Source organism: Colletotrichum orchidophilum (assembly GCF_001831195.1).
Source record: "Colletotrichum orchidophilum strain IMI 309357 chromosome Unknown Scaffold_31.1, whole genome shotgun sequence".
Lineage (NCBI taxonomy): Eukaryota > Fungi > Ascomycota > Sordariomycetes > Glomerellales > Glomerellaceae > Colletotrichum > Colletotrichum orchidophilum.
In genome coordinates this window covers 164,432-179,915 of record NW_019172987.1, presented here as the reverse complement: position 1 = coordinate 179,915, position 15,484 = coordinate 164,432, and the positions used below count along the sequence as shown (strand labels likewise).

General features: G+C 51.0%; 5 protein-coding genes across 5 annotated transcripts; 4 read left to right on the top strand and 1 right to left on the bottom strand.

Moving 5' to 3' along the window:
• Positions 1-233: 233 nt before the first annotated feature.
• On the bottom strand, positions 234-4,624 carry CORC01_04681 (2-isopropylmalate synthase; the record flags this gene model as incomplete). The annotated part of the gene is made up of 8 exons (XM_022616328.1): positions 234-338; positions 390-1,928; positions 1,980-2,124; positions 3,152-3,203; positions 3,268-3,751; positions 3,811-4,223; positions 4,292-4,425; positions 4,509-4,624. 8 exons carry the CDS (start codon positions 4,622-4,624, stop codon positions 234-236), a joined length of 2,988 nt encoding a protein of 995 aa, XP_022477179.1.
• A 1,110-nt stretch (positions 4,625-5,734) lies between these two features.
• Positions 5,735-6,025, top strand: CORC01_04680 (uncharacterized protein; the record flags this gene model as incomplete). Its single annotated transcript, XM_022616327.1, has 1 exon — positions 5,735-6,025. The coding sequence occupies one exon, from the start codon at positions 5,735-5,737 to the stop codon at positions 6,023-6,025; it is 291 nt and encodes a 96-aa protein (XP_022477178.1).
• Positions 6,026-7,398: 1,373 nt separating this feature from the next.
• CORC01_04679 (uncharacterized protein) lies at positions 7,399-8,213 on the top strand (the record flags this gene model as incomplete). Its single annotated transcript, XM_022616326.1, has 2 exons — positions 7,399-7,566; positions 7,686-8,213. The coding sequence occupies 2 exons, from the start codon at positions 7,399-7,401 to the stop codon at positions 8,211-8,213; spliced, it is 696 nt and encodes a 231-aa protein (XP_022477177.1).
• A 1,383-nt stretch (positions 8,214-9,596) lies between these two features.
• Positions 9,597-10,866, top strand: CORC01_04678 (uncharacterized protein; the record flags this gene model as incomplete). The annotated part of the gene is made up of 4 exons (XM_022616325.1): positions 9,597-9,705; positions 9,844-9,959; positions 10,063-10,392; positions 10,567-10,866. 4 exons carry the CDS (start codon positions 9,597-9,599, stop codon positions 10,864-10,866), a joined length of 855 nt encoding a protein of 284 aa, XP_022477176.1.
• A 1,146-nt stretch (positions 10,867-12,012) lies between these two features.
• Positions 12,013-15,290, top strand: CORC01_04677 (3-isopropylmalate dehydratase large subunit 2; the record flags this gene model as incomplete). The annotated part of the gene is made up of 8 exons (XM_022616324.1): positions 12,013-12,100; positions 12,157-12,375; positions 12,484-12,683; positions 12,753-13,295; positions 13,413-13,953; positions 14,152-14,486; positions 14,580-14,757; positions 14,935-15,290. 8 exons carry the CDS (start codon positions 12,013-12,015, stop codon positions 15,288-15,290), a joined length of 2,460 nt encoding a protein of 819 aa, XP_022477175.1.
• Positions 15,291-15,484: the final 194 nt, after the last annotated feature.

Here is a 15,484-nt window from a genome sequence, read left to right as displayed (position 1 = left end):
TTCCCACGGCATGTGCAGAAGCATTCGATCACCCCCAAAAACTTAGTCTCTAATTTCCAGCCCGAGTATCTGGACACCACACACGCTGTTTAAAGTTGCTAGCTCATTTGTCCCAACATGGCTTCGTCAAATTCAATTTTATTTACAAGCAATATCTTCAACTTCCAGGCCTTGATCTTGTCACAGGGGCTCCATACATGACAGTGGCGAGTTCAAAAGCAATTTTATGTAGCTCAGGCTGAGGCCGCAGTCTGCTGGGATGCAGCCGTCGTAGCAATCTTAACCACATTATTTTGTTTCTTTAGTGGCAATGTCGACAACTTGCGACGATACATGTGCTTTTGTAGGTGTTAGTGCAAGATAACGACACAGGATTTGGAGGAACTTACTAATGAAGCCGAAACGACCGCCATCGCTTGCGCGTTCTCTTCGTTCTCGTCAATGAAGTAGCCCCATGTAGTTTTGTCTCCTTCGACGCAGCTGGCAAGCGCGCAGAATTTTCCATCAAACCGATCAGAGAGCTGCTGAGTGTGATGAATCTTGGCAACAGCATTCACGTCCTTCATGAAGTGCAGGCCCCTGACAACAGCGGAGGCGATGTCCGGCCCAGTTCCGTCAATGCGAATGGCAAAGCCGTCAGTAGGATTGATCATTCCAACAACAGTCTGCAGTGTTCCGTCGCTAGTGACGGAGATGCTGCCGATGTTTGAGGCCCCATCGTGCTTCTCACTTGGTGTAAGTGCGTAGCTGGCAATGAAGAGGTTGATGACCTCCTGGTGGGAGATCTCTCGCGCAAGGGCCTCGCACATCATCTGGACCCGACCTCCAAAGTTGACTTGTAATTCGACAGGGATGTCAAGTCCCCAACGTCTGTTGAGAATCCAGGTTGCAGCGGCTTTGCCACTCTGAGAATTCACCCGAATGATTGTGTCGAGGGGAATTCCCAAATCCTCAGGGTCAAGAGGCAGGTAAGGAATGTCCCAAATTGGCCGTATTCCCTTCTCCGCGGCCTCGACGCGCTGGGCAATGCCCTTGCGAATGATGTTCTGATGGCTTCCACTGAAAGCTTGGAGCGCAAATTCGCCAGTGTAAGGCATACGCTGGGATACGATGAGGCCTGTGAGCTTCTCGTACTTTCGCTTGATGTCGTACAGCTTCGAAAAGTCGAGACCGGGGTGGATGCCGCGCGAGTAAAGGTTCAAGGCTAGTGTGACGAGATCAACATTGCCAGCGCGTTCTCCGTTGCCAAACAAACACCCCTCTACCATGTCTGCGCCTGCAAGCATGCCAAGCTCAGCTGCGGCAACACCGCATCCACGGTCGTTGTGGGTGTGGATTGAGATGGAGATCTTTTCGGGGTCAGACAAAGATGCCCGGAAGGTCTCAACCTGGTCAGCGAAGACGTTGGGGGTGGCGACCTCGGTGCTGGTTGCCAAAACGACAACCAAGGGGTCTTCCACGGTGGGCTCCCATGCCTCTTTGACGGCCTCGGTGATCTTCACAGCGTAATCATGGTCGGCCTCATTGTAAGACTCGAGGCCAAAGGCCATGGTCCAGTCCGTCACAGCGGCTGATTCCGGATCATCTTTGGTGATGGATCGCAGATATCGGACAGATCTGACAGCCTGCTCGAGTGCCCTTTCTCGCGAAAAGCCTTGATATTTGAGCTGCTTGTCACTGACGCAGATGTAAGTGCAAACAGAAGCTCTCTTGGCCCCACGGAGAGCGGCGACTGTGCGAGCCAAGAAATCCTCGCGAGTGGGTGACAGGCCGCGCAAACGCACAGTGTCAGGAACGATATTGGGCGTCTCAATCAGGCGCCTTGTGAAATCAAATTCGACTTGGGATGCGGCGGGAAAGCAGACTTCGATCTCAGTGTAGCCAATTTCCACAAGCATCTGGAAGTATTCCCACTTTTGCTCAATCGTCTGTCATGGAATTAGGACACGCTGGACGCAAGTTTGGTGCAAAACACTGACCAAAGGGTTGATGAGAGACTGGTTTCCATCCCGCAAATCAGTTGAAAGCCAAATAGGAGGCTTATCCAATGTCTTGTTGGGCCATTCCCGGTTTGGGTTATGGATTTGCTGGAATCCCGTGTACTTGGTGTGTGGGTTGGGAAGCCTGTTCCGGAACAATATCAGCTAGCTTTCAAAGAAAAGAAAAAGACCTGCATAATTCGTAGGGACACGCACATCTTGGCCGATTGTGTTTTTGGGGGCAAGTAAGACAGGAATCAAGAAGGTAAATGACAGCCAAATATGACTAATGAGGCTTAAGGCTGAATATCAGATTGACCAAGTTGAGATGTCCACATCCTGGTATTGGTCCCACTGGCACTTGGAGGTATATGTATCACTGAGCTCAATCTGGCGAGAAGCTCCTTGTAGTTAGATACGGTTCCATAACCCGAGCTTCCGACTACCGTGGGGGCCGTCAACGTAGAGGACGGTATTTGACTATGCAGCTGTGACATTGCATGGGGTGGGCAATTGCCTGGGGCAGACACTACATCAGTGACACAGCGGGTTCAATGCTTGGTCCGTGTTGACAACAAAGGGTCCCATCCAAGGGGTCTAGTCCAGGGGGCAGGGGGGCTATTCCCGGCGCTTCCATTGACAAGTCGGTCACACCATCCGTCAGCAACATCGTGACCCAATTCAAGCCAGAAAAACTTCGTTATCCAATATGCCTTGTTATTCATATTTCCTACTGTCCTCATCGTTCTCGTCGGTTTTGACTTTTCTTTTGTACGTGCTAAATACCTAAGTAGTATATTGTGTACTATATATACTGCTTGTACTACTGTGTAGCTGATTCTTATTAGGCGATTAAGGTTAATGGTTTTAATCCCATGTTGTGAGGATATTGATTGTAACAAGCAAGTGTGGAATATAGTAATTTTACATTCCTTTGTTGTTAATGATAACTTGTCTCAGATAAGATGGATTGCAACGAATTTCCAACTGCCTTTGCTAACCTTTAGTCGGCTAGCTTATGCTTATCTTCAGCAGGGATCGGCATGATCAGACAACAGACTGGGATAATCAGTGCCATAACAGAACTCAAATTTCACCAAGGTCAATGAGCACAATGAAATAAGCTTTGCGATCATATTACTCTATTCACATCGCCGGCTTTTAAACCTCACGAAGTTCCCAAAACATTCTCCAGAGCCCCGATGATCATAGAAACTTCCTCCACTAAATACGAGAAAACACGTCAGTGTTTCGAGTCGTTGACAGAGTGTTGAAGAGAGCGACTCACCAGTGTTGTAGTGTACTAAGCTGACTCGGACAACGCCATCCTCTCCGAGACCGAGAATCTCCTCAACCAACCGCTTGGAGAAGAAATGGCCCCATCGAATCCCAACGATAGATTGGGCCTCTACAGCCTCCACAACGCTTTGGGACGATCTCCCGTTCACAGTAAAGCTCACAGTTGGCACTCGGACCAAAGCTGCAGAAGAAGTATCGCCGAAGATGGAGACATCAGGTCGCGATTTCAGGTAGTCGAGAAGATGTTTTTGTAGGGCTTCTTCGTGCTGGGCTATTTCAACCCAGGTCTGTTTCGGATTTTGCCCCAAGTAGTCGACAAGGGGCATGATTGCCTGGGTGAGCTCGTAACTGGCCCCAGCTAGTTCGAGCTTATCCATCAAAGTTCCGGATGGATTGAAGTAGTGTCCAAGTGACTGGAGCTGCTCTTGTGCCTTGAAGGACCCGTACAGCAAAGAGATGTGTGGACCGTACACCTTTGAGTTGCAGATTGTCAGTCGCCGCAGCGCAGTTTCTTCATCAGAGAATCATTTACTTTGTACCAAGAGAAGGCGTAAAAGTCAGCTCCAATTTCCTTTACATCGATCGCCCGATGTGGTGCGTACGCAACACCGTCAACACACAGTAGGGTGCCCGGGACTTCATGGACGATATCGGCAAAGGCCTTGATGTCGTGAATGCTTCCCAAGATATTGCTGGCATGTGTGCAAGCGACGAAACGAGTTTTTGGTGTCAAGAGACTCCGAAGTCCTGCGACATCGAGCTTTGGGTTCAAGTTGTCAGAAGGTGCCCACCACTTTACTGTCGCGCCGGCGAGAGTTGCATAGTGTAACCACGGGTCAATGTTGGACTCATGATCAACTTTAGAAAGAATGATTTCATCACCGGCCTTCAATTTTAGAGCTGCAGCGAGATTGCGGAAAGCTTGGGTTGTTGAAGGAGCAATAACTTTGCGTCGTAAGTAAGGATGGTGCCTTTCTGTTACGTTTTGGCGTGGGGTGTTGGATTATGCATACCAATTTCACCGGCATCGGCGTTGATGTAATCGGCGGCAACTCTGTACGCCTTGTCGAATGTTTGCGTTGAGATCTTGGATGTTTTGTAGCTCGCTCCCAGTTGCACGTTATTGTTCACTAGGTATTCCGAGATACTATTCGTCGATATCAGCAAATAAGCCAGCTCGTTTCCACACCAGCTTCAGATACCCAATGAAATCTGTCCACTAGTTCTTACCTCTTTGCGACTGTTCCAAGGACTTGACTTCCGCCAGCGTTGTCACCGAAAATCTGGTCTTGTGCCAAAGCTGGAAATTGAGCCCGGGCTTTCTCGACAGAAAATGTTGAGGCCATCGTGATCACCTATTCTCTGAACAAGAATCCGATCTGTTATGCTGCGTATGCTTACTTTAGTTGGAGGCTAACTTCATAACGACTAGTGCAAATGTTGTGCGCGACGATGGTAGAGGCAGATTTGACGATGGGCTACGGATGGATGGATACAGCATGATGCCGCAAAACACGCATGGACCTCCTCCATATGCATGGTCACACTGGGCTAAGCTGGGTCCAACAAGCTCGTCAACCACGTCATGATGACCAAGACAGTCAGCGACAGTCACAGAGTAAGGCAAAGTCTCTTTTCTTCCATCCAGTCTCTTCATATTTTGCAGATGTGAGACAGTGCAGGGTGAGACACTGTTATGATGCTGACAGAGTGAGGGGTGCCATGAGTCTGGGACCGGTGTACTCAGAATATGAGCGTCCAATTTGATTCAGAGGGTGTCCAATGATTATGTAGGCACAGCAACAACATCACTTTGTTATGTGCTTCTCGTGAATTATCTTATCAATATGAATTACTATAACTGGGTCATACTTCTCGAGAGTAGACGAGTCGAGAGGTACACCATCGCGCACACTGCATCCCTATTCCTACCGCAATCGACCAGCGTCTAATTGTTCCGCCTTGTCACTTACTGCCAGTGGCTCGGCGATTAATTTTTTGTCTTCAAATCTTGCAGACTTACCCGGTCGAGTAATCAAAATGCGGAACACGGTAAGGAACATACATCAATTCATGTTTACCACAATAAGTACAACTAAACGGCCATCAAGTCGTTGAAATCGGGGGCGTCCGCGTCCGAATGACACCTGTGGATGAAAGCCCGAAGACAGCCGTTGCATTCCAGACGGCGCTCGCGGGTCCCTCGATAATTTCCTGAAGCCCATCACCGTGCTCAAGTATTCGGGTCAGTCGACTTTGATGCGACGTCGGGTTGGATGGGCATGGGGTAACATCCCAATAGTTGCTTTGCAAATTTCTCGTCGGGCATCTTCGCTGGCCCCGTCGGCGTCGACCGCCTTCTCGGTATTTCTGACCGCATCGGTCTCTCCGACAAGGGGACATGGTTAATACCTGGTCACTCTATGGAAACATCCCCGGCGGAGACGAAATCTACAATGGACTCGGGGGCGGAGATTGCACTTCATGGCTACTGCCACGAAGACAGCACCAAGCTCGACACAAAGCAAGATGAAGACGTCTTGGACAGGTGTACTGCCCTTGTCGAGTCACTGACTGGGAAGCGTCCTGCCGGGTTCCGTGCTCCATCGTACCGAATCCGCTATGAGACGATTGCCCTCCTGGAGAAAAGGGGGTTCCTTTATGATATCTCATTCAGCGACCACGACTCAAAGCTGTACCCTCTTGACCGCGGCTTCTCTCTTGCTCCATTCGACAACTCTAAATGAGCCCATACTTGGATTCAGCCTTCTGTCAAGCCGGAATCAACCGGTATCTTTGAAATCCCTGCCGACTGGTACGTGGAAGGCATGACCCCTCTGCAGTTTTGGCCCAACATGATCCGAGAACCCTCATCGATTTGCGTCAGTCCAGACGATCGAGAAGATGCGGAAAGACCACTTCACACGGCTATAGAGTCATGATGCCGACGACAATGGCCCTGATGATTTCATGTTCCCCTCGGTTCTCCATCCCAATACGTCGCGTATGGCGCACATTGAAGTGGCTATCGAAGACAAGTTACTGTGGTTGCAAAGCTGGGGGTCTCGGGTAGATTTCTTCATGTAAGAGACCGCAGCAAGGTCATATATGGAGCAAAAGGGTTTCAAAAGTAGAAAGTGTCTCAATAACATGATGACATACGCCAAATTGACTTCCGTCTTCGTGTCCACTTTCATAAAACGATCAACTGTATGTGGAATTACTATACCACCAATGCTTGGCAGTTGATCTTGAGGTGACAAGATCGGTATGAACCGGGCATCTAGTGATGATTTCCTTTGTAGCTTTTGTAATCAGTGTTTGATAAAAATCTGATAGATTCAATCTGATTACAATAGGAGTCGCTATACGTAAAACTTTCCCCAAAACAGCTGACACGGCTAGAGAATGGCACATTCAAGAGTTGAAAAATTTCTCCAGGGCTAACCTCGGGCATTTGATGTTGTGTGCTCGTCGATTATTTCGATTTTCATGCGGTGAAGCGGAAATTTTCCGACGAAGGCCTCATCACGACATTTTTTTTACGAATTATCACCATAATTAGGAGTCGCTTATGCAAGTCTCCGCCTGAAATGCAAAGTCAGCAGTCGTTTGGGGTCCATACAACATGCCTGTACTTTCACACTATCCATCGTAGACATCATCGTGGAGGCTGTAATCGACAATTACAATTGTCATGGCAAGCGAACCCATCTGGAGGAGGAATAGTTCGCGCCTACAAGTATTCTTCAGTCACGTTCTCAATCGAAGGAGACTCTAAAGTATGGATGGGCTGCGAGCATCCTACCGAGACAACAACTCCTACCCTCCTAGCCTCTTCAACACGAGAACCACGGCCAATCTTGTCACCTTTCAGATCTTTGCCCGCTACATTAGTCTATTTGCCTTAGCAATGAAAGTCCCCTTCGCCTTCGCACTACGGCGGGAGGCAAGATAACGGCATACTCCTGGCCCATGGCCATGCCGAATTTCCCACCACAACGTTGCAACGTTCGAGTTGGTCCGTCAGTAGCCGCAGGCCATTGCAGAATGACACCACAAGCCCGGCCCCTTCGTGCTTATTGCACCCGGAGAAGTCTGAATCTCCGACGTTACGGCCATGCGAGACCTGTTCAGTTGTGCCAAGAGGAAACGCAAAAGAGACTACTATGATTATTTCGTCTACCACAGACAGCGGTCAATCTTTGCCGAGAAGCCGTACGCAGAGAACAAAGCAAAGCAAGAGTGGCTTTTCCTCGGCATGATATCAGGCAAACTCCAACTACAAGTAGGAGATACAGCAGCCTTTCCGCCAAAAAGGTCTTTGGTGTTGGGAGGCACTTGAGAAACTTGCAATGTTGAAAGAATTCATTGATTGTTTTCCATATTATCGACCATTACGAATAGGATAACATCACCGAGGTGGTTTATTGGCTGGGACGCAACTCGCATACTGTCTTGGAAGACTACACAGACCGCGACGTTCTGGCCAGGCTCAAGAACACAGAGATGTGCAACTCTCTCAAGTTCAATCTTTCTTTCGCTCACAACGCTATGGAAAACGCTGTTGCCATGTACACCGGGTCATCAAAGTTCCTCTCGGCGGAACCTCATCTGGCTGTTTGGGCCATGCAGCCTGATCCCAAGTCATCATCTGATTGGTCATTTATCCGCCTCATTAGATGTGTCCGACTGGCCAGTCGTGATATATCTGATGATTACGTGGCTTATGAGATGATTGATAACCTCCACTCGGCCCAAGCCACCGTCAGTGTTGCTTTGACATATGTGGTCCACCACCTGAACCAGAACCCTGGCTGGACGGCCAAGGCCCGCGCTCAGATCGAGGCGTTGCCGGGGGAGGACGATGGCCTCCCGGTCTGGCAGCGAATCGAAAAATCCCCTATTCTGGAAGCTTCCCTGAGAAAGTCCTAACGTATCAACCCAGTCTTTAGTGGGCGAACCCAGCCTATATTGTCAAAGGGCACCCGATACGGCGATGTTTACATCTCTTCTCCATCCGTAAGTTGCCGGTTGCGCTTCCGCTACGTTAGAACCAAAGCCAGAATTCTACCCGTACACGCCGTTCTATCCTAACATTACCCCATGTCAAAACTAGAACGTTGCAGCAGCTTCGATCATTGCGTTACACCAGCACCCGTAAGTTTTTCCCCGGGCCGCTGGAATTCAACCCAAGGCGTTGGTTAGAATTGACGCCCGAAGGCTTATTAAGGCTAGATCGGTCTTTTATCCCATTCGGAAATGACGTCCGTTTGTGCCTTGACAAAGCATTGGCAACACACCAGGTGAACATGTTGGTGTCGCTGTTCTTCTCACGTTCGAAACCGCTTTAGACGACCCAAGTCATATCATGGCACCAGGGGGAACACGCCATGGTTTGCCCAAATCGCTCAACTCCAAACTCCGTTTCCGAAAAAGACGGGACGGTTCATGAGCAGCCGATTTTTTAGTCGGATGAACCGGTAGTATTGGGGCCCGGCAGCTTGTCTGGACATGGAAAATGGCACAGTGGGGAGTTCCATGGCTTTGCGAGCAGCAAAGTACCACAAAAACGAACGGGAATTTTCGTAAACGGCTTGAGCAAGAAACCTTGTCAAATTGTCTTGACGTTGCATCGCCAGCAGCCACAAATTGTTTGAGGGCGTTACGCCTGGCATTATTAAGGAGCTGCTGATCTCAGAGACGTTGGCTGACTCGCTTTAGCCCTTTCCCCCCGTAGCGAAGCAACGTGCTTCCGTCGTGGTCTGACAATCAAACGTTCAAACCCTATATGTATTGGCTTACCTAGCCCAAGCATGGAGGTGCGACCGTTTGCGCGCTTCGGCGCGGGGAACAATGTCCGCAGTTGATCCCACGCGGAGCCCTCCCGTTACACTCTCCCCGGGACCTCGGCACCGGGGTCGCTATGTCGGTGCCAGGATTTGATGCGAGAATCCCTTCCCCTTCCCTTGAAATCCTGTGGGACTCGCCGGCGGTGTGGATACAAGCGCCTCAGCCCCGGTAGCACCGACAATGGCTTGGCGAAAGTTTAAGGTGCAGGAAGATTTCGAGGGGGCCAGGTTGTTGAATAGTATCACGGAAGGCCGGGCTTTACTCTATGACGTGCTGACGATATTCATATTGTTCCTGCCCGCTGCGGCCCGTCATAGAGACCGTCTCTGATGTGTTTTATGCGCTTAAGAAATACTTCTGCAGCTTCCTGCAAGTTCGGCGCTTGACTGCATTCCGTACTTTAGTCTTTTTCGTTATACGAACCGATTGCAGGCCTCTGAATAGTTTATCTACAGTCCCATCACCATGAACACCATGAGCTGCGAGAGTGACATGAGGTCTCTTTTGATGGCCCTTACAGTCAACCCAGCCGAGCGGAGGAGAACACAAAACCGACTGGCAAAGCGAAAGTCCCGTATGCAACCACGAACTCCAACATACCTTGCCCTGCCTACACCCTCACTTCACTATCTTTACCCTCAGTCCTAGCCCAGCACATGCCACAGCACACTCCTGTTATCATCATCCGTTCAATACAGAGAGGAACGTTTAGAAACCAACAAGTCGCGCTATTCTAGGAGCCAAGGGAAAAAGTGCCGCAGCAGCCGCCGCAGCATCAAGCCATGTCGCGTCATCATCCACAGCAAGATCAGCAACAACGACGAGGAGGTCAAGAAGCGCTTCCTCTTCACCCCCAACGGTCACAGCAAGTGTGCTTACGCGTCTTTGCGGTACCAATGTCACGAGAACCTGAGCTAATCGGAATCTGCAGGACCTCACATACACCGCAACACTTGCCGATCCATTTGGCTCACTTCAGACCCCGCCGCATGAGCCAACCCAAGACTTTGGGCAGGCAGCAGTAATCTTCCCTGCTTCGGAAATGGGAGTGTCTGGAGAAGCTGCTCCACGGACGCTGCAACAAAATGCCGTCACTGATGACCTCGACGCGAGCTCATATTCAGCGGGAATCCCACATAGCTTGAACACGGTTGAGTTCATCGAACCGTGGATATTAGACGCCAGCATGACACTCATGACACCGAACAGCAGACACGAAGACATGTCAGACCTTTCAACAGAAGATATCCTCACATTAGGGGTAAGTTTCATATCTTGGTCCATTTTACTACGACGTTCTTGTGAGGTATATGATGAGAGTATCTGTTATATACTCTGTCAGATTTCTCGAATTTCAATTTTATGCCCCAGAAAACAGCCGCCATCCAAACCCTCTCACAGCTTTGCCCGTTGATTTGCTGACAGTATCGAAAAGTTTGCAAGACCTACCCAAGGGAGCCCCTTGCATATTGCAGCAACACACGGCCACATCAACGTGGCTAAAACGCTGATCCTCCACGGCTCGGACGTCAACGCCCCGGATAAAGCTGGGCTGGCCCCAATTCACTATGCAACACAGAACAACCAAGGACCCATGGTGACCATGCTTGCCGAGCATGGGGCCGACGTCGACTTCCTGGACCCGGATGGTTGCACGCCTCTGTACAGAGCGGCGGAAAGTGGAAACAAAGCCATGGTCGAGCGTTTACTGCGTCACGGAGCGAAGCTGAGCTAGGAAAGTCACAAAAGAAAACGGAAACATGACTCCGGCTTGGAGTTAGGGTAGCATGGGAAACGGAGGACTCAGGAGTACTGTCAAATTGGGTGGCTATCTAGGTTTACTGGTGTAGAATAGGCCTGTTATCAAATAAGTTCAAGAATCAAGGTCATTCTATCCGTGTCAGTTAACCCACTGGGTATGCGGTCTAGATGACAAGGTGACCCTTGCATGCCGAAATCCGGGTCGTTCTCATGTCTGTGCTCCGCACTCAGCCTCAACCGTATTTTGGACGTTACACACACCTGGGTCACCTGTTTGATCCAGAGAGACTGGACATCGAAGTCATGTTTGAATTTGTCTACCCCGGTAGAGGCATTTAGAGTGTGGAGAACACATGCCGCAAGTCCGTAGTCCGGACGAATATCTCGGACGAATATTTTAGTATGCGACCGATGTGTGTCTCAGCCGCGGAAGCCGTCACGGACTATGGAACCAGCTCATCACCTGGGAATCTTTGTCCACCCGTTCAATCAGGAATATACACGGACTCCAGATCAACCTAACAGGCAATGTTTCTTGGAGTCGCTCGAATTCCTCGAGTACCCTGCCGGACGGACAAATGCCGCAGGCCTCCGAAGACGGAACCGCTCGGCGGGGCATGCTGCCGCAACATGGAAGCCAAAATGTTTTCAGTCCCCTGCAGCCCGGCCTTTTTCAACCGTGCTGACGATGCAGCGTCTGTTGCAGCAACGTGTCTGGTGCGGATAGGATGGGGATAGGACACTTGAATTATGAAAAAATAGGTGAAGTCAGACTGGTAGTAGATACACATGTCGTAAGAATAGAGATTGAGTCTTGATGAGGTGGCCGGACGTGGCACAGACGCCCGCACGGATGGATCATGGGATGACTTTGCGTCCAATCTGACCTTTTCTTTTTCGGCTGACGAAGCATTCTCAACTGAATGATGCAATGAGAACTTCTGTGGTATTTTGGATCGAACACTCAATCTCTTGATTAATGTGGTGTATCTATTAAAGAGGCTCTGAACCAGATTCACACCCTGAGCACCCCATTCTACCACTACCGGCAAAGTAACACAACTACAAGATCTAAATCCGACGACTGTGCATGCATCATCGCTGAAGACCTCATAAGAACATGGCGGAACAGAGCTTCAACGAACAGCTCCGGCAGCTGCTGGCCGCCACCCGAGATCTCCACCTGGAGGAAGAGCAGACGCCGAGCGGTAAGAATTCATGCATATTCCCTGTCAAGGGCTGGAGAGAACTGAAGGCGGACTAGGAACGAATAGGAAGGATGAAAGCTCCGAGCAACCTCTCGTCGTTCTTTCTGCCCTTGCAGCCAGACTGCAGCGAGATGGCAAGGAGAAGGAGGCGAAAGCCATCCTGCAGGTCGTCAGCATTGCCACGGGATCCCCCGATTACGGCGGCATGGGCTTGACATGGAACGAGGAGTTGAGTGCAACGGACCGCAGCGAGCTGGTTCTTCTAACATCTGCATGTAAGCATACTTTCTTTGCCTTCTCTCTACCGTGCCGTGACTAGGCAACCCCTGAAGTTGCAGCTAGTATTGGATGAGAACTGATCGGAGGCGGATTGCCTCATCCAGGGCTCGAGAGTCTGAATTCAAACGATCGACGGGGGGGACCGATCGTCCCCTTGGTCAGCCGGCCTGCCGGCCGCCGCCCCATGAATGTTACAGAAAAGATATTTGCCCTGCATGACGTGACTCGCACAGGATGGGTCCGAACAGGGGACACAATTAGAGTTTCCGTCGACTGGATCATGGCTAGCGAGGCGAGCTGGCATGTACGTTTACACTTCACTCCCGCCTTTACCATATCCACAGTCATATGTGGCTCGCTGACGCTGGATTAGGGAATGCTGCAAGTCTACAACAAACTGGGAGATCCCGGAATTTTTTCGAACTCCAATTTTTGGCTGGCGGGCGACCATGTGGTTGATCCAAGGCTGATGGATACGCCGCTCGTTCAGAAGCTGGTTGATGAGATGGACTTTGCTCGCAAGAAGTTCAAGATGACCCAGTTCCAGGGCAACAACTACACCATTATGCACACCGAATTCTACCGTGAGCGGGCCCAACCAGGACAGATCATTATTGGCTCAGATTCGCACACGTGTAGCTCTGGGGCCGATGGATGTCTTGCTATTGGACTGGGCGCAACCGAGGTCACGATGGCTCTCGTAACCGGAGAGATCTGGTTCAAAGTTCCCGAAGTTGTCGAGATCCACCTGGTGGGTAAGCCCCAGCGTGGAGTCGGAGGTAAAGACATTATTCTCTACATTCTCCAACAGCTCAAACGCAACACGGTGGCTGCGGATCGGGTTGTTGAGTACACGGGACCTGGATGCCGATGGCTGAGTTCCGATGCCCGCTTCGCCATTGCGAACATGACTACCGTAAGCAACTGCCTTTTCTCCGTGCCCCCACCGATTCGATACCGCGGGCACGCCGCACACTCCATGTAACCTTTGGAATTTTGCACCAAGTTTCAGGGATGCTAACTTCAGAGTCAGGAGTTTGGTGGTATCACGGGGATATTCGTACCGGACGAAGTGACCAAAGACTTCATCGATGCCCGCAAAACAGCCCATCACAGGACCGCATCGTACTATTTCCAGCCAGACGAAGGATGCTCCTATGCGGAGTCACATACTATCGATGTCTCCCTCGTCGAGCCCTTTGTGGCCAAGTATCCGAGCCCCGACGACGTTGTGCCCGTGTCCGATGTGGCAGGTACTCACCTCGATGGCGTCTTCATCGGCGCTTGTACGACCGCAGAGGAGGATCTAGTCATGGGCGCGCTTGTGCTGCAGGCTGGCCTGGATGCGGGGAAAACGCCGGTGGCTCGGGGAACCCGCCGTGTCGTCCCCGGGAGCCGTCCCATCGCCGACTACCTGCGCAAGACAGGCCTCGCAGACATTTATGAGAGGGCTGGCTTCATCATCGGCATTCCTGGATGCAGCTACTGTGTTGGCATGGGTGCCGACATGGCCAAGCCTGGGGAAGTCTGGCTCAGCAGTCAGAACCGCAATTTCGAGAACCGTATGGGCAAGGGTGAGTGTGTTAGACGATCGTCCTTATTTTCTCAACTGTCCCTTTTTGATCAAAACTGCCCGGCGGTGGGCCGCGATTCCGTGCGGACCCGCGACCGTGCAGGTTTGTGATCATCAAAAGAACCCTTCCAGAGACCTAAACTCAGCTGAGAACGAATGTAACGCCGGGTATGGTAAGCTAACATGACTTTCATGACAGGGGCCATCGGTAGTTTGGCGTCCGCTGCAACAGTGGCTGCGTCATCTTTCGACATGGCTGTCACTTCTCCACAAGATCTTATTGACCTCATCCCAGAGGATCGGTGGACCGCCGTCAAGGGTAAAGGATCCCTTGCCGACGGTATCCTCAGCCAACCGCAATGGGTGGAGCCACCAGGCCAAGATGCCGAAGAGAACGAGAAGGAACCGGAGGAGGGGGGCCAGGGACCTAGCCCGTCTGGTCAAGACGCGGCCGACGACCAGACCAACAAGGCCGGATCCGGAACCATTAGGAGTAAGATCTTTCGACTAGGAGATTTTGTTGACACGGATGCGGTAAGCCACACTCCCCTCTGATTCGTGAATCATAAAAAAAGGCGCGCCAAACAAGAAAGATCAAGACGTTCTAACGGCCCGTCCCGCAAATAGCTCGCACCGGCGCAATACCTTCTTACATCCAAGAACAATGAGGAGCTCGGCACTCACTGCCTCGAGTTCACCAACCCGGAGTTTCGGCAACTCGTTAAGGAAGGTCACAAGGTAATTGTCGCTGGCGATGCGTTTGGCTGTGGATCTAGCCGTCAAGAGGCTGTGCAGGCTTTACTAGGTGAGTCTCCTCATCCCGTCCTCTGCTCCGTCGCACTCGGTCGTTCTCACGGCCGCCTTTTTTTCCGTTTGTCCGCCGGCCGCCGTCTCTTCCATTGCACCGATCAATCGCCTTCTCCCTTTCGGTCTCTCGCTCCGTTCCTTAGCTCGTAAAGGTGGGCTGACCAGACATTTTCAGGCGTCGGTGTCGAGTGTGTCATTGCGAAGGCATTCGCGTTCATTTACAGCCGTAACCAGCCATCCTTGGGTCTGTGGGGCTTCACCATTGACGATCCCCTGTTTTACGAGAAGGCGCAGACAGGAACCAACATTGAGATCGACCTGGACCGCAACGTGCTAACGGTCGACGGCGAGACTTTTGAGTTTCAGCTGTCCGTGCTCGAGAAGAAGTTGACCAAGATGGGCGGCATGACAAATGCCTTTAACCAGTTTGGCAAACGCATCTACGACGTTTTGACAGGTCGCACCGCCCAACAGGGCGGCGTCGCAAAGGAACTCAAGGCTAAGCCTGCGCAAGATGTCATGGCATGGTGAGCATGGATTCCGTGGGTACCATGGGGCCAGGGTGTTTGCAGGGTAGTGAAGTGGGGGCCAGCGGGACAAGGAGATGGAGGTGAGCAAGTTGTTCCAGAATGCTAGGTGCATATTCGTATTGTAGATTGTAAAGACTCTTGAGACGCGCGCTATATGACTTGGCTTTGTGGTGTCTGTGTGTTGGCGACTTGGCA